Source organism: Tamandua tetradactyla, chromosome 11 (genome assembly GCF_023851605.1).
Source record: "Tamandua tetradactyla isolate mTamTet1 chromosome 11, mTamTet1.pri, whole genome shotgun sequence".
Taxonomy (NCBI): Eukaryota; Metazoa; Chordata; class Mammalia; order Pilosa; family Myrmecophagidae; genus Tamandua; species Tamandua tetradactyla.
The window spans coordinates 30,406,893-30,427,851 of NC_135337.1; the positions used below are offsets into that span (position 1 = coordinate 30,406,893).

The window sequence follows — 20,959 nt, forward strand, 5'->3', positions numbered from 1 at the left end:
ATAGAGCACAGAGTAGATTTAGCATAATTCTTAAGGGCCCCAGGATGTTCAGAATGGTAAATAAGCCTTGGCTTCAACTGAAAGTCACCAGCTACATTAGCCCCTAATAACAGAGTCAGTCTGTTCTTTGAAGCCAGGCACTGACTTCTCTCTAGTTATGATAGCATACTCTTCCAGGAGACGGCTGTTTCGTTTATACTTAAAATCTGTTGTCTAGTGTAATCACCTTCATAAACTATATTAGCTAGATCTTTTGTGATAACTTGCTGCAGAATCTACAATAACACGTGCTGCTTCACCTTGCAGTGTTGTTATAGAGATGGTTTCTTTCCTTAAATCTCATGAACCAATCTCTGCTAGTTTCAAACTTTTCTGCAGCTTCCTCCCCTCTCTCAGCCTTCACAGAACTAAAGAGTTAGGGCCTTACTCTGGATTAGGTTTTGGTTAAGGGAATGTTGTGGCTGGTTTGATCTTCTGTACAGACCACTAAAACTTTATCCATATCAGCAATAAACCTAATTTGCTTTCTTATTATTTGTGTGTTCACTGGAGTAGCACTTTTAATTTCCTTCACAAACTTTTCCTTTGCATTCACAACTTGGCTAACTGTTTGGAAAGAGGCCTAACTTTAGCCTACCTCTGCTTTTGACAAATTTTCCTCACTAAGCTTAATCACTTCTAGCTTTTGATTTAAAGCATGAGATGTGCAACTCTTCCCTTGATTTGAGCATTTAGAGGCCACTGTAGTTTCTGGTTGGCCCAATTTCAATGTTGTCGTGTCTCAGAAAAGAGGAAGGTCCAAGGAGAGGAGAGATGGGGGAATGACTGGTCGGTGAAGCAATCAAAACACATATAATATTTCCTAATTGAGTTCATTGTCTTACATGGGCCTGGGTTGTGGCACCTCAAAACAATTCTAATAGTAACAACAAAGATCACTGATCACAGATCATCATCAGATACAATAATAATGAAAAAGCCTGAAACACTGTGACAATTACCAAAATGTGACAGAAAGATACAAAGTGAGCACAGAACGCTGGAAAAATGTTCCCACAGATTTGCTTGACACAGGGTTGACACAGACCTTCAATTGGAAAAAAGTACCAACATCTGTAAAGCACAATAAAACAAGGTATACCACTACACCAATGTACACTGTGTACAATGAACACAATGTACAATGTAAGCTGTGGTACAGTGAATCATATTCACCTCTACCACCACCACCCAACCCCACCAAAGACATGGTCAAATCGTAAGCCCATTCATTTGTAAATGGAATCTTCAAATCCTAATGTGTACCATTTCCAATCTCCTGTGTGAGGACTCATTTATGGACTCATCTGTAAAGAGCGATCTTCAAAGACCCAATTTGGATGAGGCCACACTGAATCCAGGTGGGCCTTAATCTGACGTGACTGAAGTCCACGTAAGCAGAAGAAATTTGGACATAGTCAGCCTAAGCCAGAGAAGAAGTCAGATGGCCATGTGAAAGAGATGGAGAATGACTACTGACAAGCCACCACCAGAATGCTACAGACTTCAGAGAAAGTAGGATCCTTCCAGCACCTTGACTTTGAACTTCTAGATTCCAAGCCTGTGAAACAATAAATTCCTGTTAAGTCAAGCAGTTCAGTGGTATCAGTCGTAGTACCTGAGAACTAAGAGAATAACTTTATTCAGAAACAGTAAAAAGGTGGAGCAACCCAACCATCTGATGAATGGTTAAAAAATATATATGGTATATCCATATGGTGAAATATTATTCAGCCATAAAAAAGAACAAAGTGCTGATATACAGAACATGGATAAACCTTGAAAACATTATGCTAAGCGAAATAAGCCAGACACAAAAGGACAAGTATTTTATGATTCCACTTATATGAAATATCTGGAAGAAACAAATCTATAGGGACAGAAAGTAGAGTAGAGGCTGCCAAAGGCTGGAGGAAAAAGAAGAATGGGGAATTTTTGCATAATGGTTATAGTTTCTGTTTAGGGTGATGAAAGGATTTGGTAGTGGCAAACTTTAGGTATGTGTGTTACCACAATAAAATTTTTAACGAGTACAAATTGTATATCATTTATATGAAATTAAAAAAAATTTTTTTAAAAAAACTACAAAACTAATAAGTGATAAAATTAGAATAGTAGTTACCTTTGCTTGAGAGGAAAGAAGCACAGATATTTATTGGGGACAGCATAAGTTGATCTTGAGTTACATAAGTATATTCATTTAAAAATAAACTGTATGCCTAAGTACAAGAGCTAAAACCATAAAACTCAGGGGAAAAAAAAACAGGAAACGTCCATGATCTATATTTGGCAGTGAATTCTGAGATATGACCTCAAAAATAGGAATTAAAAAAAAATTTTTAATAGGTAAATTGTACTTCATCAAAATTTAAAACTTTGTGCATTAAAGAAAATGAAAAAAACCTATATAATTGGAGATGTTTGCAAATCATTTCTTAGACAAGAATTTAATAACTAAAAAATATAAAGAACTCCTAAAGCAAAGAAGCAAACAACCCAACTTAGAAGTGGGCTAAAGACTTGAATAGATGTTTCTCTGAGGAAGACATATATAAATGTCCAATGGCCACCTGAGAGGATATTCAACCTCATTGTCCACTGGAGAAGTGCAGGCTGGGGGCCACAATAATAAACCACTTCACACTCACTAGGATGATTATTCTTAAATAAACAGAGAATAACAAATGCTGGCAAGGATGAGAAGAAATTAAAACACTTGTGCACTGCTGGTAGGAATGAAAAATGGCACAGCCACTGTGGAAAACAAAAATTAAATATAGAATTATTACATGACCTGGCAATTACATGCCTAGGTATATACCCAAAGCAATTGACAAGAGGGGCGCAAACAGACACCTGTGCACCAGCATTCTTAGCAGCATTTTTCACAATAGCCAAAAGGTGGAAACAAAGCATGTGTTCATTAACAGATGAATGGATAAAGAAAATATGGTATATACATAGAATGGAATTTTACTCAACCATTAAAAGGAATAAAGTTCTAATACATGCTACCACATGGATGAACCCTGAAAACATTATGCTGGAGTGAAATAAGCAAGGCATATAAGGACAAATATCATAGGAATGGGAGTTATTATTTAATGGGTACAGAATTTCTGTTCGGGATGATGAAAAATTTTGCTAATGTAATACATGGTGGTGATGGAAGCACTATATTGTGACTATAGTTAATATCACTGAATCGTACATATTAAAGTGGTTTGAAATGGGAACAAAATAATAAAGTGTATGAATGTTATATCTTTATGAATGTTTTTCAAACTTAAGGTGAAATAAAGGAATTTTCAGATTAAAAAATCAATTAAAATATTAATTATATTCAGTCTTGGCAAGTAGTACAGAAGGCTAACAATTCAGTTCACAGTCTAAGTAGGTCTAGAAAATTGATTCAAAAGTAACAGCTTCTATGTGTATTTAAAAGCTATTTACCATAGCTGTTTCACTTCAATAATTTTTTATTTTTATATTTATACTGTGAAAAAACTCAATCATTTTGTCAAAATCTTCTTCTCAGACTCACTTTAAAATTTGTGTTCTCCAAAAGTAAAAAACTTCTTTTTCACAATTCAGTAATACTGTCAATTTACACTATTTTTTTTTTTTGCACACCAATGTTTTTTAGCAGCACTATTTCCAATTGCCAAGAGATAGAAACAGCCAAAACGGCCATCAACAGACAAGTGGCCAAACAAGCTGTGGTATACACACACGATGGAACATTACGCAGCTGTAAAACAGAATGAAGTTATGAAGTATGTAACAACATGGATGGACCTTAAGGACATTATGCTGAGTGAGATTAGCCAGAAATCAAAGGACAAATAATGTATGGTCTCACTAATATGAACTAACATTAGTGAATGAACTTCGAGAATTTCAGTTAAGAACAGAGGTCATCAGGAGAAAGAAATAGGGGAGATACTGGGCAATTGGAACTGAAGGGAAACAGATTGTGCAATGGGACTGAGAATTTACACTATTCTTATACATAACGATACATCAACCAACAAGGCATATAACAACTATTCATTGCTCCCATTTTTAGAATCCAGTGGTTCATAAAATCTGCTATTACTAAAGATAAATCATACTCAAATAATCAAGGAAATGAGAATCCTAGACCTAAATAAAGAGAAATGTTTCATACAAGAAAATACAACTACTTATTTTCCCAGATTATAGAAAGGATTCCTAAGGTTAAACAAAGATAAGAGAAGCATAAAAAACTGATGAAAGAAACACTAAACAGGGCGCGCCACGGTGGCTCAGCAGGTAAGAGTGCTTGCCTGCCATGCCCGAGGACCCGGGTTCGATTCCCGGTGCCTGCCCATGTTTAAAAAAAAAAAAGAAAGAAAGAAAGAAACACTAAACAACCACATCATGATGACAAAATTATAGCAATTCACTGATTCCCTCATTTAATGAAAATCTGAATGCCAAATCTTTTTACCCAAATTGGGTATACAGCAGGAACAAACAAATGACCTTTACTACCCCCCAAAACAACAAATTAACGGTGTGCCAAAAATAGGAAAAACTGACTCCTTACATATGCTTTTTCAAATTATAACAAATAACCAATACCAATATATTACATCTTTCATGAAGTATTTTAGTTCTCTCTCAAGAACTTAACGCTAAATTTCTCCTTGTAATGAAATCGGAAGGAAAGATAGACGATAAAGACTGAGATGATATAATCTAGGAATGCCTAGAGTGTATAATGATAGCTAACTAAACATACATTTAAAAAATGTTGTTGCATGAGGAAGAACAAAGTAATGTCAGTATTGCAGGGTCTTGAAAATAGATGGTAATTCATTTTTTAAAACTTTAACTTATGTGTGAGACTAAAGCAAAGAATGTTTATTTGGTACAAAATTTATATTTTGACTAGTGCATTTCCTAATATAACTTATGTGGACAATTTAATTGAACACCATAAGTACATGGAACCTTGAGTAGGGCATGAGATTTTGTAAGTTTGTCCAGAGTGATGTCTCAATAAATCCCACAGTGATTTGAACAGTGAAAAAAAACAGTATTTGTAGAGCCCCCTTGGGGGAATGCCAAGAAAGGGGGAAAATTCAACTTCCCCATGTGGAGAATTCCTGATGTTCTCACAAGCAGTGGGGACAACCAAAGCAACAAGCCGAGCACTCAATCTTGGGGTTTGTTCATATGAGACTTATACCCACAAAGGATAGGCTAAGCTACTTAAAATTACGCGTCTAAGAGTCACCCCCAGAGAACCTCTTTTGTTCCTCAGGTGGGGCCTCTCTCTCTCACCCAACACGACAAGGAAACTCACTGCCCTCCCCTTTTCTACGTGGGACATGAGTCTCAGGGGTGTAAACTTTCCTGGCAACATGGGACAGAAATTCTAGAATGAGCTGGGATCAAACCTTCTCGACCAAAAGGGGGAAGAGAGAAATGAAACAAAATAAAGTGTCAATGGCTGAGAGATTTCAACAGAGTGGAGAGGTTACTCTAGAGGTTATTTTTACATATTATATAGATATCACCTTTTCAGTTAAGGTATACTGGAGAGACTGGAGGCAAGTGCCTGAAAACGTACAGCTGTGTTCCAGTAGCCATGTTTCTTGAAAACGACTGTATAATGAAACAGCTTTCACAATGTGACTGGGTGATTGTGAAAATCTTGTGTCTGATGCTCCTTTTATCTACAGTATGGGCAGATGAGTTAAACATATGGATTAAAAATAAATATATGGGGGAACAAATGTTAAAATAAATTTAGTAGATTGAAATGCTATAGTAATCAATGAAAAGGAGTGGTAAGGGGTATAGAAAAAAAATAGGGAAACAAAGGTTAAAATATACTGGGTAGATGGAAATACTAGCAGTCAATGAGAAAGAAGGATAATGGGTATAGTATGTATGAATTTTTTTCTTCTTTCTTTTTCTGAATTGATGCAAATGTTCTAAGAAATGATCATGGTGATGAATACATAACTATGTGATGGTATTGTAAGTTATTGACTATATATCAAGAATGGAATGATCATATGGTAAAAATGTTCATGTCTGTATGTTATGTTTTAAAAAAATTTTTTTTAAACTTTGAAAAAAAAAAACTAAAAAAATTTCCCTTGTAATTTTTATTCTCGTACATCAATAGATAAAATCAGATTATGGAACTAATACAAAGCAGAAATGAGGGGACAAAATTCGTTTGCACCATGAACACCCCTACCACCCACCCCCCAAAATAAGCATGGTTAACTAAACTGAAAAAGAATTTAAAATACTAAGTATTGGTTAAGGCAAGAAGAAAAACTAGTTTAAACAAGTTACAGTATGCTGCCTGATAATTAACAGATATAAAAATACAACATTAATTTCAGAACAAATTATTAAAGCAACCAATATCTTTCAAATATTCTTGTAGAGATGAGGAAAGTCCATTTAACTTTCATCTTCTAAAACCCAGAGGGATTCTCCAAAGACTTTGGTAGGAAGAGGTAATTTCTCCCACTAACACAAACTAAGATTTCCTTTTGTGGACTTTTTAGTGATCTGAAAATTGGGTTAATTATATACTAATGTGCAACAAAACAGGTTAATGAAATAAGCATTCAGCCAGAAAAGCCTCTGCCTGGCCCTAATGTACCCTTCATCACCACTTTCAGACATCCTACACCCAAATTCAAGTCAAATCTAACTACTACACTGAGATAAGTCCTGCAAACACTTATTAAAGATCGCCAGGCTCTATGCCAGGCAGTGTACCAACAGCTGAGGACGCAGCAATGAATAAGACATGATCTCTGCTCTCTAGGAACTTCTCAGGAACTCCTGATTTCTCTTTAGAACACTCATCTTCAACTGCGTACATGTATAACCCTCCTTATCCCAAAATTAAGTTCAAATGATAAAGACTCAAGGACCTTCCTAAAGCTTTTCCTGTGACTGCTAGACTAGGAAATTTTTCACAGCTCTAAATGCCATACTACTTTCTATTGGCTTTCTGGTTACTTATTAAATCTTAATTCCCTACATGAGCTATTTGAGGTTCATGCTAGTATCTAACTGATTCCTTCTGGTAGGCCCTACAAAATGGAGCCAGTTGCCTAAACCACAGGAGGCAGGAAACAAACACCTGTTGAATAGGCAAGCATCAGTCTCTCTTTTTACATCCTTTTGGTATGCCAGATGTACAAAGCCTATATAATTCTCTTTTCCTACCAGCATTTAATTTGCTGCAGGTATGATTATGTTCCCCATGACAGTTTTTTTTTCCCTATTGAACGGAAAATGTTTGAAGATCATTAAATAAGAAACTACTTGTAGTGCTCAGTAGTAGCTGCTTGATAATATAAGCCATTAACATTCTCTTGCCTTATTTTTTGCCCAGAAACAGGGAATGATATATAGGAAAAAAAACAGTACAATGGATTTTTTAGTTTCCAGTCAAACCCACAATTTACAGATTGAAGAAGAAAGAGAGTGACTGTTTCAAGAAAAAGGCAGGGAAAGCAAGTAGAAATGAGTGGAATAGCAAGTAGCAATGCAAAGGAGAAATTAGTTAGAGGCAGTATCCAGCTTTCCATCTTAAAATAGTCAGTGTGAACAGGTTTCTTGAAAGCTCTCGCTCTCCTTAACAACAACATCTGTAATACACTGCTGAACCTGACAATTTACAACAACAAAGGAAATTTTGGAGATAAATAAATATTTATACCATGACTATTTTCCAAAGATTTTGAGTGTACAAAAAAATAACTGTAATATTAAGGTGCTAGTCCCCTAAGAATGATAATATCCAGAATGCATAGTATGAGGGGAGGGAGTTGATAGGAACTGGTCAAAGAACATTCTGGACAAGTGATAAAAATGTAGGAGTTAGGAAAGTAGCATCAACTCATAACGTCTCTTACATTCAGTCAGGGCAGGGCCTATATGAACCTTTATAAATCTCAGCATATAAAGCATGGTACACTTCCAGCATTCCATGAGTATTTAATTTTTAAAGCTAAACTGTATTACTACAGCAGTTTCATAGCCTTTGAAAGAGCAGTGCAGTTCATGTCCACAACTGCTTTCCTTTGAAAAACCTCTTCTAGATAAGTGCCCTCTAAAAAAATCTAAAACAAGACTAAAGTTAATATACAGATATGGTGTAATCAGTACCAACTACAATGAGACACAATTCCTTTGTTCTACTCAAATCTGTTAATATGGCCTAAGATTTCACCAGCTCTTTTGGCAAGCACATAACCAAACTGTCAGTCAAGTAAATTCTCATCAGCTGCCTTACATCAGTTTTTCCTCAATTGTAAAATATTTGTAACCCAAGTACTAAAGTTTCTATTTATCTTCAGCTTGTTTAGGGCTTCTCGAAGCACATAACCTATCATCTAATTTATCACCACCTACAAAGAACTTCAGAACACCAAAGACTCCCTCCTAGGAACACTAATCAGTAATCAATACTCAGGGTAATCCAAACAACTATTAATTCAATTAGGCAAATTAGGCATGATCACCTACAGGCATTGAAAACAAAAGAAACAAAAATTAACCCAGCCCCTATCCTCAAGACCTTACAGTGTAATACATTTACACTGTAAATGTTATTTTTAAAAAGCTCTAGGGTAGGCCATGGTGGCTCGGAAGGCAGAGTTCTTGTCTGCAGAGCTGGAGACCCAGGTTCGATTCCTGGTGCTTGCCCATGCAAAAAAAAAAAAAAGCTCTATATAATGTGCTATGAGGATAAAGAAAAGGAAGCATTTCATTAAAGAACTAAGACTAAAGGCGTTAAATAAAGAATCCACCTTAATTATCATCCAAACCACGTTTCAATTTCTTTCAAAAAGATTTCATAAGCTTTGCCAAACGCACTTTACTAATAATATGATGAAAATAAAAATGGCTTTTAAATTATACACTCTTAAAACTAAGGGCTAGAGATCATACAGAACAGAAAACCATGGCACAAAAATGTTTGTAAGCCCTATGAATTAAATTAGATATTTGAACCTAACTTCTAACTCCCATTCCAGTTACCTCATTCCTTATTTCTAGTATTTTACTTTTTCCTTTGAATAAATTTGTGAATAAATCATAATATGAATGTGATGTGTTCAACCATATTTTTATCAAATCTATCCACACACATATACTCAAAACCCTCACAGAGATTTTTTGTTTTTGTTGTTCAATTTTAACTGGCTTCTCAAAAAACTAAACATCATCTTCTAATAAATAAATTGCATTGACTAAAGACTGGACTTCTCCAATCTTCAATTTCCTTATTTGGTAGAAATGGCTAATAATTATAAACTTTGTGCTTTGTGATAGTAATTCATATCTGGACTCTCTTTCTGATCCAACCATATTTTCAATAGTAATAAGGAAATTAACACAAAAAGTAACATCTAAGATGCAACCTTATATTTACACTGCAGCTTGAAATGAAGATACCCTAGTCTCTTTGTTTGGTATTACCCAAAACACAGAACTGTGATACTAGTAAATATTCACTACCTTACTTAAATGCTCATTTGGAATATTAGAAATCCCTTAAAGCACAGGTCAAATTCATTACCAGTTAATTCATATCTCCTCACAATCACACAACAGAAGTCTGACATAATCCACTTAGTCCATCACTTAGATTTACAAGTTCTGTCCCCCAGTTCTGTATCAAAGGGATTCTATTAAAGCATTTTATTCTCTAATTCAACAGAAGACTTCAGAAGTATTAAAACAGGAACAAAATTCCAAAATGTTACAAGAAACAAAATTTAGTTTGAATGCACAACTGCACATTTTAAATGAAATTTTTATATATATTTACATACCATACAATCATCCAAAGTGTACAATCAATGGTTTACAGTATTATCTATAGTTGTGCATTCATCACCACAATCAATTTTTAAACATTTTCATTACTCCAAAAACAAAGAATAAAAATTAAAATTAAAAAAATAAAAACCCAAAGCATCCTAATACCACTTATCCCATCCCTTATTATTTATTTTTGGCCTTATTTTTTTTACTTAACTGTCTTGTACACTGGATAGAGAGAGTAGCCAGCCATAAGGTTTTCACAATCACATGACCACACTGTAAAAGCTATATAGGTATACAATCATCTTCAAGAATCAAGGCTATTGCATTTCAGTTCAACAGTTTCAGGTATTTTCCTTCTAGCTATTCTAATACACTAAAAAATAAAGAGTAATATCTATATAATACATAAGAATAAACTCTAGGTAGAATGACTTCTTGACTCTATTGAAATCTCTCAACCACCAAAACTTTTTGTTTCATTTCTCTTCCTCCCTTTTGGTCAAGAAGGCTTTCTCAATCCTACGATGCCAGGTCCAGGCTCATCCCCAGAAGTCATGTCCCATGTTGCCAGGTAGATTTACACCCCTGGGAGTCATGTCCCATATAGAGAGGGAAGGCAGTGAGTTTACCTGCCAAGTTGGCTTAGAGAGAGGAGCCACATCTGAGCAACAAAAGAGGTTCTCTGGGGGGTAACTCAGGCATAATTATAAGTATGTTTAGCTTCTCTTTTGCAGGAATAAGTTTCATAAGGGTAAGCCACAAGATTGAGGGCTTGGCCTATTAAACTGGTAGTTTTCAATGCTTGGGAGAGTATCAGAAATTCCCCAAGTGGGGAAGTTTAATATTTCCACATTTTCCCCAGAACCTCAAGGAGGGCTCTGCAAATGTTTTTTTATTCTCCGCCCAAATTACTCATGGATGTATCAGGGCATCAGACTAACCTGTACCAACCAACAAGAACTCACTCCCTATTCAAGGTTCCATGTAATTAGGGTGTTTGAATAAACTGACCCTACAAGTTAAATTAAAGCGTGCTACAGAAAATATAAATTTTGCATCAAATAAACATCTCTTCCTTTGATTTCATACAGAAGTTGAAGTTACAAAATGCAGTCAATATCATCCTTTACCCTTTAGTCAGATTTACCTTAGCACTAACCAGATCTCTCTCTGAATGGATTTATATCTCTATCTGAAGTCTGATCTCCTTTTCAACTTTTCAAACAGCTGCATATTTTTATTACAAAATATTCTCAATAATCAAAATAGTCTGGGGACAGTAATGTGATCCCAAATGTGAAGTAACGAGAGCTGGTCTCTAAACTGAAATTTTCAAGAGAATTTTCCCAACCTCAAATTCCTCAATGGCAAGGGGGTAGTATAGGTGTCTTATTGTATTATAATTCACTGGAAGCACAATAATATTCAAAACTGAGAACAGTGAAACAGGAAGTCTAGTCAAATTTTTCTAAGGTCTCTTCTAATTCCAACCATAGTCCTCTAAATCAAATTCTCCTTATCTAAAGTTTAAACATCAAGTCAATATGAGTTAATTCTACATTATTTAATTTCTAGTATATGTCTTCCCCAAGTCCTCAAACCACTAAAAAATTTTAAAAGGAAAATACACTGAATTTTAAGAGAAAAATTAATTTAAAATCTTTCTTCAAAACTTCCAAAAGGATTCAAGAAATCTTTAGTTAGAACAAAAATGCCATTTCTTTTACAGTTTACCTTTTCAAATTGCTGATAAAGTATCTGGCTAAAAGTAAATAATCAAATCGCAGGGGGAAGGATAAATATTGGAATAGCTTCTGAATGTTATATCCTTAATTCTTAAAGACTTTTAAAAATGCATTTTAGTCATCACTAAAATATTTTACTCCTTTTCTTTGAAACTATTTTCCTATGATGTGATACAAATTTAATTTCTTAAAAAATATAAATGAATAGTTAAATTTATGTATTATCCTAAATAATACTTTTTAAAGTATTCTGCTTACATTTTAGCTTCCTCTAAAACGTGGGTCATTTAAGCATATAAAAATAAAGACAGCTTCTAATTATAAAAATGGAAAATAAAATGATATCCATCTCTTTGAACGAATGATACACTATAATCGATTATAGAATGTACAAAATGAAAGGAAAAAGGATAGTAATGCCTGAGAACCTTACCACTGTAAAAGGGTCACATTTTACAGAATATTTAATACATAATCCTCCCCAACATAAGAACAATTAACGCTCTCTAAGAAACGGAATGGAGAGGCTTGGGAGGTATTTTCTCTTGGGTGGCATGTTTACAGGCTGAGCAAGAACTCGTTCAGAATGTTGCAGGAGAGATTCCTGGGCTGGCTAAGAATGTGAGCTCTAAGGTCTCTGTGAGTTCTAGGATTCCGTATCTTTGAGTAAAACGTTAAAAATAATCGAAGAAAACATTTTGCCCTTCAATTAATCCATCTTCGTCCACTCCCATCCTAACCGCACACTTACATACAAAAAAGTTATTCCTTTCCTTTCTCTTTTGTAATTTCACGAGATCCGCGTTAACAAAAGGCACGGAACATATACACAGGTGGGATAATGAGGGGAGTGGTTGAAGTCCGGCCGCTCTCGGGATAGCGCCCCCACAACATCTGTCCCTCCTCGGCACCTGAGAAATCAATGCCCTCCACACCTCCACCCTTCCGTGGCGGCATCGGGCACAAATTCTCCGACCCACTACACTCCACCCACACCTTGGCCAGAAACCCGGTATTGTCTGAAACAAGCCTGCAGCGCCCAAGAGAGGAAAGCAAGAAAGAGGAGAAGGAAAGAGAACGAGTGAGAATAAAGAACAACGGAAGGGGAAGTAAAGCCATCAGGAAACCGTGAGATCTTTTGGCAAAATCTGCTGGCCCATCGATCACCCCATTTAATTCAGATCCCAAAAGTCAGCCCCGCTACCGAAGGGCTGCAGCTGCTGGGGGTGGTCCAGCGAGAGGCCCCCGAAGCTAGTACGGTCTGGAGCCCAGACCGAGGGAGAGGGAAATGGGCGAGTGGGCTGGGCCTGGCTGGCGGGAGACCCGGTGCCGAACAAAGCCTCGCGGCTCCCCCTACCTGGGGCGAGCACGGCAGGCGGCACCTCCCGGCTCCCAGCGCCGCCCGGGCCGGGCGACGCCCTAGCCCGGGGGACCTCCGTCCGGGCGGGGAGGGGGACAGTGGCGGGCCCCCTGCCCGCCCACGACTGGAGTCCCTTCGGGACAATGGCCTCCCTCCCCCCGACTTGGGGCGGGGAGATACAAAGGGAAAGGAGCTCGGCCAGGCAAGGGGCCAGGCGTCGGGAAAGTGCTGGCGGAGGAGAAAGACGGGACGCGAGAGCACCGTAGAGGGCAAAAGCAGCCCAGGGACCACAGCCTTGCATATCCAAGGCTGTGCCCCGACCCCCTCCGTAGCCGCAAGGGCTCGAGGCAAATTTAGCGCAGCCGCCCCCTCGACCTGGCCGGGGAGGCAAGAGGGGTCTGCACACAAAGAGGGACACCCACCCAGGGACGGGGCCGCCCAAGGCGCTCTCGCCGCCGACGGTGAGCGGCACCTAACCCGCCCGCGCCGCGCCTCTCGAGGGCTGGGGGCTGCGCGAGGCGCCCCTCTCCCTCCACTCACCCAAAGCTCCGTGCCCCAGCTCATGGCGGAACTTGAAGCGGCTCGGGCCGTCTGGCTGCCCCGCTGTCCGTCCGTCGGCTCTGCAGTCAATTTGCGTTCTTACTAGCTAGCCGGCAGGCTCACGGCTTCGCTGCTCTGTTTCGGAGGGTGCCGCTACCGCTTGGTTCCCCAGCGAGTGAGAAAGAGCGGACTGGGTAAATCGCCGCCGCCACCGCCGCCGCTGCTTCCACGCCTCCCGGAGCTGTGGAGGGAGGGGGCTCAGGACCAGGGAGGCGGGAACGCGGAGCGGGGAGGGGGCGGGGCGCGATGCACCCTGGGATCGGGGCGGACCCGCGCGCGCCTAGCCACTGCTGGTCGGGGGTCGCCTCCCAGGTGGGTCTCCTCTAGTCACCACTCTATCCCCTGCCTCTGAGATGATAAAGGGAAAAGATGCCCACACCTCTAATCTCAGCCCTTCTCTGCTTTGAGCCCCCTTAGAGGAGGCAATTCTAGTCACCCGCCTTTTGCCTCTTCCGCTCGGCAAAAACTCTAAGATACCTCATCGAAATCCTTCGGTTTAGATTATGGAAAGCTGTTTTCTTTATTAAATGACAAACAAAACAAGAAAGTACTGTGACCTCTCATTTAGGGCCTGACATTGTCCTTCAGAATTAGATTCTTGGGAATCACTAAAATGTGTACAGGTTGAACGTCGAATGTAAATGCAATGCCGATTCTATTCTAATAAAACATTTTAATTTTGTAAATTCAGAGTTTATTTAAAAAAAAAAGGCAGATCTTCCAGTAATAATTTTGGAATTTGGACAAATGTGAGCCGAGCTGTCACCTGCAGGAGACGAAAACAGTTTGCTCCACTTCTGGAATGGTAACCTCGTGTGTGGGGAGGTTCGATGCGAGCCCCATACCCCCCAGGTAGGGCAAAAAGCCTTGTCGGAACTGCAGATCCCTCACTTCAGAATACCGAATTCGTTGAAGCAGGTCCACCACTTTTTTCTCTGTGAAGTTACTTCCGGACCTCTCTGAGCAATCATTACCTACTTTCAGCTAGCTTGACTGGTGCTAGTAGACATCGAGTTCACTTAGCAACTCCCTAACATATGCTTTAGTATTAATTGCGTGTTTAAAAAAACAAAAAAGATACGTTTTCATCCAGCCAACTGGTAGAGTACTGACAGCTGAGTGTCTTGAAGTTCTCCCACACGTGTCTCATCAGGCTGTGTGTCCGTCTTTGAAATTCCTTCCCTACACGGCCCGCTCAAGCGTACCCTGCCTCAGTGCTCTCTCTCTGTCTCTTGGAGTTCAGGCAAATAGCCGACTGCCCTTCTGACAGTCCAACCACCACTCCTGCTAAATTCTTTCCCGCCCTTCTCTAAGGGCACTTAAGATACAAACACTCACCCTCTTCTAAGTGGGTTATGGCAAATTTTTAAACGCTTGAGTATGCCAAGCAGTGAAAGGCTGTGAAACATTAACTGCACAACACTTTCTTTTTCTAATTTTTCCTACTGTCTCTGTTTCGAACAGAGTTCCTTAAGGTTGGTGATATTATCTAACACTGCTATTCACCTTTCTCTTGTCTCATTCCCTCCACATCATGCACGTCTTTAATAAATGCGTGTAATGTTTGTTAGTAATGAAAAAATTAAATGGATGTTTCATTATTTAGAACCCTCACAATAGTAAGATTTATCATAACTAAACGTTGTCATAAAAGTTAAGACATCGAGCATAATTTAAACCAGAATTACATGCTTTTTCTTTAAAAAGTAAAACTATCTACCATTTCCATTCTCCCCAGCCACTCAGTGTACATAATTCCCTAATTGAATATAAATGTCTTATCTTCCAGGTAAACACTTTTCTTCTTCCAAAGTTTCTGAACACTTAAGAGTTCATTTTTGTTCAAAAAGCTAGATTTGTGGGCATCAAGCGTAATATTTAAACTTAGATGAAATTTCTGTTATCCTCCATTACTATAACTTTAAATAGAATTCATATGAACAACTTAAATTGGTAATATCTTTTAAAGATTTATTTCATTTGTAATTTACAAATTCACGATGTAAAAGTCACTATGTCAAGAAAGTCTCTAAGTAAAAGTGATTTAAAAGCTAAAACTATCATAGCAAAGGAATAAATAGGTTTAGTGTTATATTTTGTTATGAAAATAAGAAAGATTAATCAGATTTCAAAGTACTTTTTATAACCAATCTTCTCAAAAAACATGAATATGAGCATTTTAGCTAACAAATGTGTGTATTACAGGCATATAGCCACACACAAATATATTATCAGCATGACAATTTTTAATGCTGTTCCTGATTTTTCCCATAATCAGAATCAGTTGCATGTTAAATTATTTTAACATGATTTATTGTTTATGCATCCGTGACAAAACATTTTGTGAGCACTTTCAACGTACTGTTTTTATCTCTAAAAAAGATAAAACATAGATTCCAGACTCTTGAAAGTAAAAATCTTTTTAGTAAATACTGCAACCTTATATTAATTTATTCCATATGCTAGCCCCATATCATTTTTTGCACCATTAAATGATATATAAATCTGCCATACCAATTGTCTTATGGCAATCAATTACCGCAAAGTTTCTATTTCATATTACATATTTTATAAGGTAATCAGCACTAAGGAGCAAGCCAGGAAATAATATTATTCTAGATTTCTCCACATGTTTTTACAATGGAGTCACTTCAGTGATTAAACTTGAAAGGGTTTTAATTATACAGTGCTTTAGCAATTTTAAAAATTATTAAACTATATCTTATTAATTATGGAAAATAACTTTATTGAATACATTTTCTCTTTAGGCATATGTTTGAACTCTGCTGTATGTTAAGCCATTGAAGTGTTATATTTAATTTGCATATTTTATCGTGTATTAATTCAAATGCAAGTCCTTTTTATAATTTCCTTATATTATAAACATTTAGCTAATGCCCTTTGGAGCTTCAAATTGCCCCTGCATGAATTCCTTTAAGTCAGAATTTGAAACATAGTTGTCCATTGTTGCATTTTAGGGTACATAATTTTCCAAACATGCTGTATTAGGATTTTCTAGATAAACAGCATCAACAGGATATATATCTATTTGTAAATATAATGCGATTTATTATAGAAATTGGCTCACATCATCATAGGGATTGGCAAGGCTGAATTCCATAAAGCAGATCACAAGTTGGGAACTTCAATGAAGGTTCTGATGAATTTCCAAGGAGAAATTGACTGGCTGAAAAAGAATAGAAATTTCTTCTTTCTGACTGCTGTGATCACCAGATCTCCCTTTAAGGCCTTCAACTGATGGGATGAAACTTCTCTCATTTCTGAAGACATATCTTCCCTGTTGATTAAATATGTAATCAGCCATAGATGCAATTAACTGACTAATGATTTAAATCCACAAATAACCTTACAGTAACAGTCAGGCCAGTGCTTGCTTGACTAAGCAAGTGGACACCATAACCTAGCTAAACTGACACATGAACTTAACCATCCCAGTATGTCAAACTCCAACCATAAATCAATCACTTGTCTTTAAATCTTTGCAAAAGTTCACTCCACATTAAAGTTAGGACTGTCTTAAGCACTTTTTGGAAAACAGTTCCAAGGAAAAATTAAAGCTTTAGATCAACTTAATATTTGGGGTGTAGAAAACTTCTTTTTGTAGCATGTATATATCAATGTACTATCCATGAAGGTTTCCCAATCAGACAGAATTTCCACTACTGTAAAGAAACAATCTGTGGCATAAACAATAGCAATTTCCTTCTTGTTATTCAAAACTGTTAAGACTATATGTTAAAGTTAAAACTACAGTGGTAGTATTCAGAAATAAAATAATCTTAGTAGCTGGAATAGAACAATAAAGTTAAAACTATTTTAGGAAGAATATCAAAGGTCATGTTGTTGGCACCTCCATTTTAATGCTTCAAATGAAGCCCTTCCCCACCCCCAATCAGAGATGTGATCATAATAGAATGCTGATTCCATGCCAGCCAAATAAAGAATGGCACTGGCTAGTTAATAGTCATCACCGCTCTCTGCACTGCCGTTTTCCTGGCTAAGAATTGGAAGAAATTCAAAGCTTAAGGAGCATAGTTCAAGGTGGCTCACTGAAGAAAAAGTCACTTACCATTTTATGTCTTTTGGAATTCTGCTGGCTTTTACTGAATCCATTTAAAGTTTTTCATATATTTAATGACTCTAGGCAAAAAAAAAAGGAAATTCTATATAAGTCAAGTGGAATAAATCTGTTTAAAGAAATAACTCACTTCCAGTTTTCTGTGATGATTTGTTCTTTCCCACTAAGTTACTACAAAACTGTGCAACTTTAAAAGCAATTGTTTATTTAAATTAAATTGTCTTCAGAATAGGGAAACCTATTAGAACAAAAGGTACATATTTCTCCAGGTGTACATTGCCCCTTCCTAAACCCATTCAAAATTTTCACTAAACTCTTAAAGTATTCCTATGTTATTTTTCTTTCCTTTTTTTTTTTTTTTTGGCCTGTGGTTGACAGATTTCAAGATATGCACATCAATTGACAAAGAGAACACCTAGTTCTGTATTACTGAAATCCAATCAAGTACATAATATTCAGTCATAGAAATAAAAACCAGCTCAGACAGCCTTGCAACAGCCAATTGTTAAATTTTCAGAAATTTTGCAAACAGATTGTTAGACATCTTCGCTGATATCAATCATGGTGAGATGATTTTTACCACAGAAATTGGCAAATGCTATAGATCAGGACTGTTTTTCCCTTGGAAAGTCAATTGTTAAACATCAGCACACCACTTTGTGAAATAGTCTAAAATTCTATAGATTTTCAGTGAAGGAAATATAAAATTACTAAAGTGAGAATAATTTAGAAATGGATTGAAAATTTTTAATTTTATTGAGTCCATTCACATGCATCTGGGCTACTCAGGGTCTAAGAGGATCATAAATTTTTTTCATCTCTTATGAAACAGATTCAAACTCATTATAGTAATCCTTATTTCCACTACTTCCATATTACATTCTAACATTTATCACTCTTACTTTGTCTGTTAATAGTTACTATAGCATGTTGATTTACTTTAAAAGTCATAGGTCACAATTTTGCATCCTCCATGTTAGGATTTTACACGACATAGAAGTAAATGCTTATAAATTTTTTGTTGATGATAAAGGAGATTTAAATAATGAAAATGCACTTCTAGTCTAATTCTCTTCACCCTTGTCCAAAGCCAGCTAGGATTTTAATGCTCATTGTAAAGTCCAAAATAGCTCAGACTTAGGCGTTTTAAGTTCTTTGACAGTAGGATACTTTACTGTATGTAAATTCAAAGGATTTCTTTTCACTCCTTTGCCCCTTCATTGTAACAATACAGTTTTATCCCTTGAAGTAAAACATGGCAATTAAAGCCACTCATGTTGAAATAAGCCAATACACATCCAATTTCTGGTAAACTCTTTGAGTATTTGGCTTTAGCCTAAAGAACCTGGTCCGGGCCACGGTGGCTCAGCAGGCAAGAATGCTCGCCTGCCATGCCAGAGGACCTGGGTTCGATTCCCGGTGCCTGCCCATGTAAAGAACCTGGTCCCATAATTACAATCTAGGTAATCTCCAATCCAGGACTCATAGAGAGAATTAGCTGGAACAGTTTCTGGTGAGTCAAAATTGGGGTGGGGTGGTGGAGGATTATTCTCAGTGTTGCCAGATTTAGCAAATAAAAATACAGGACTCTACAAAAAACTGCTAAAAGAAATCACAGAAGACCTAAATAGATGGAAGGGCATACCGTGTTCATGGATTGGAAGACTAAATATAGTTAAGATGTCAATCCTACCTAAATTGATCTACAGATTCAATGCAATACCAATCAAAATCCCAACAACTTATTTTTCAGAAATAGAAAAACCAATAAGCAAATTTATCTAGAAGGGCAGGGTGCCCCGAATTGCTAAAAACATCTTGAGGAAAAAAAACGAAGCTGGAGGTCTCGCACTGCCGGACTTTAAGGCATATTATGAAGCCACAGTGGTCAAAACAGCATGGTATTGGCATAAAGATACATATATCGACCAATGGAATCGAATAGAGTGCTCAGATATAGACCCTCTCATCTATGGACATTTGATCTTTGATAAGGCAGTCAAGCCAACCCACCTGGGACAGAACAGTGTCTTCAATAACTGGTGCCTAGAGAACTGGATATCCATATGCAAAAGAATGAAAGAAGACCCATGTCTCACACCCTATACAAAAGTTAACTCAAAATGGATCAAAGATCTAAACATTAGGTCTAAGACCATAAAACAGTTAGAGGAAAATGTAGGGAGATATCTTACGAATCTTACAACTGGAGGCGGTTTTATGGACCTTAAACCTAAAGCAAGAGCACTGAAGAAGGAAATAAATAAATGGGAGCTCCTCAAAATTAAACACTTTTGTGCATCAAAGAACTTCATCAAGAAAGTAGAAAGACAGCCTACACAATGGGAGACAATATTTGGAAATGACATATCAGATAAAGGTCTAGTATCCAGAATTTATAAAGAGATTGTTCAACTCAACAACAAAAAGACAGCCAACCCAATTACAAAATGGGAAAAAGACTTGAACAGACACCTACCAGAAGAGGAAATACGGATGGCCAAGAGGCACATGAAGAGATGCTCAATGTCCCTGGCCATTAGAGAAATGCAAATCAAAACCACAATGAGATATCATCTCACACCCACCAGAATGGCCATTATCAACAAAACAGAAAATGACAAGTGCTGGAGAGGATGCGGAGAAAGAGGCATACTTATCCACTGTTGGTGGGAATGTCAAATGGTGCAACCACTGTGGAAGGCAGTTTGGCGGTTCCTCAAAAAGCTGAATATAGAATTGCCATACGACCCAGCAATACCATTGCTGGGTATCTACTCAAAGGACTTAAGGGCAAAGACACAAACGGACATTTGCACACCAATGTTTATAGCAGCATTATTTACAATTGCAAAGAGATGGAAACAGCCAAAATGTCCATCAACAGAAGAATGGCTAAACAAACTGTGGTATATACATACGATGGAATATTATGCAGCTTTAAGACAAGATAAACTTATGAAGCATGTAATAACATGGATGGACCTAGAGAACATTATGCTGAGTGAGTCTAGCCAAAAACTAAAGGACAAATACCGTATGGTCCCACTGATGTGAACAGACATTCGAGAATAAACTTGCAATATGTCATTGGTAACAGAGTCCAGCAGGAGTTAGAAACAGGGTAAGATAATGGGTAATTGGAGCTGAAGGGATACAGACTGTGCAACAGGACTAGATACAAAAACTCAAAAATGGACAGCACAATAATACCTAATTGTAAAGTAATCATGTTAAAACACTGAATGAAGCTGCATCTGAGCTATAGGT

General features: G+C 37.4%; 1 protein-coding gene across 3 annotated transcripts in view; it reads right to left on the reverse strand.

The window, feature by feature from the left end:
• FNBP1L (formin binding protein 1 like) overlaps positions 1-13,789 on the reverse strand; it is a 128,914-nt gene extending 115,125 nt beyond the window's left edge. For all 3 annotated transcript variants that reach the window (XM_077120238.1, XM_077120237.1, XM_077120239.1), the window contains exon 1: positions 13,531-13,789. In XM_077120238.1, the coding sequence (XP_076976353.1) occupies positions 13,531-13,554 (24 nt within the window). In that variant the 5' untranslated portion in view covers positions 13,555-13,789. The remainder of the gene's footprint in view (positions 1-13,530) is intronic.
• Positions 13,790-20,959: the final 7,170 nt, after the last annotated feature.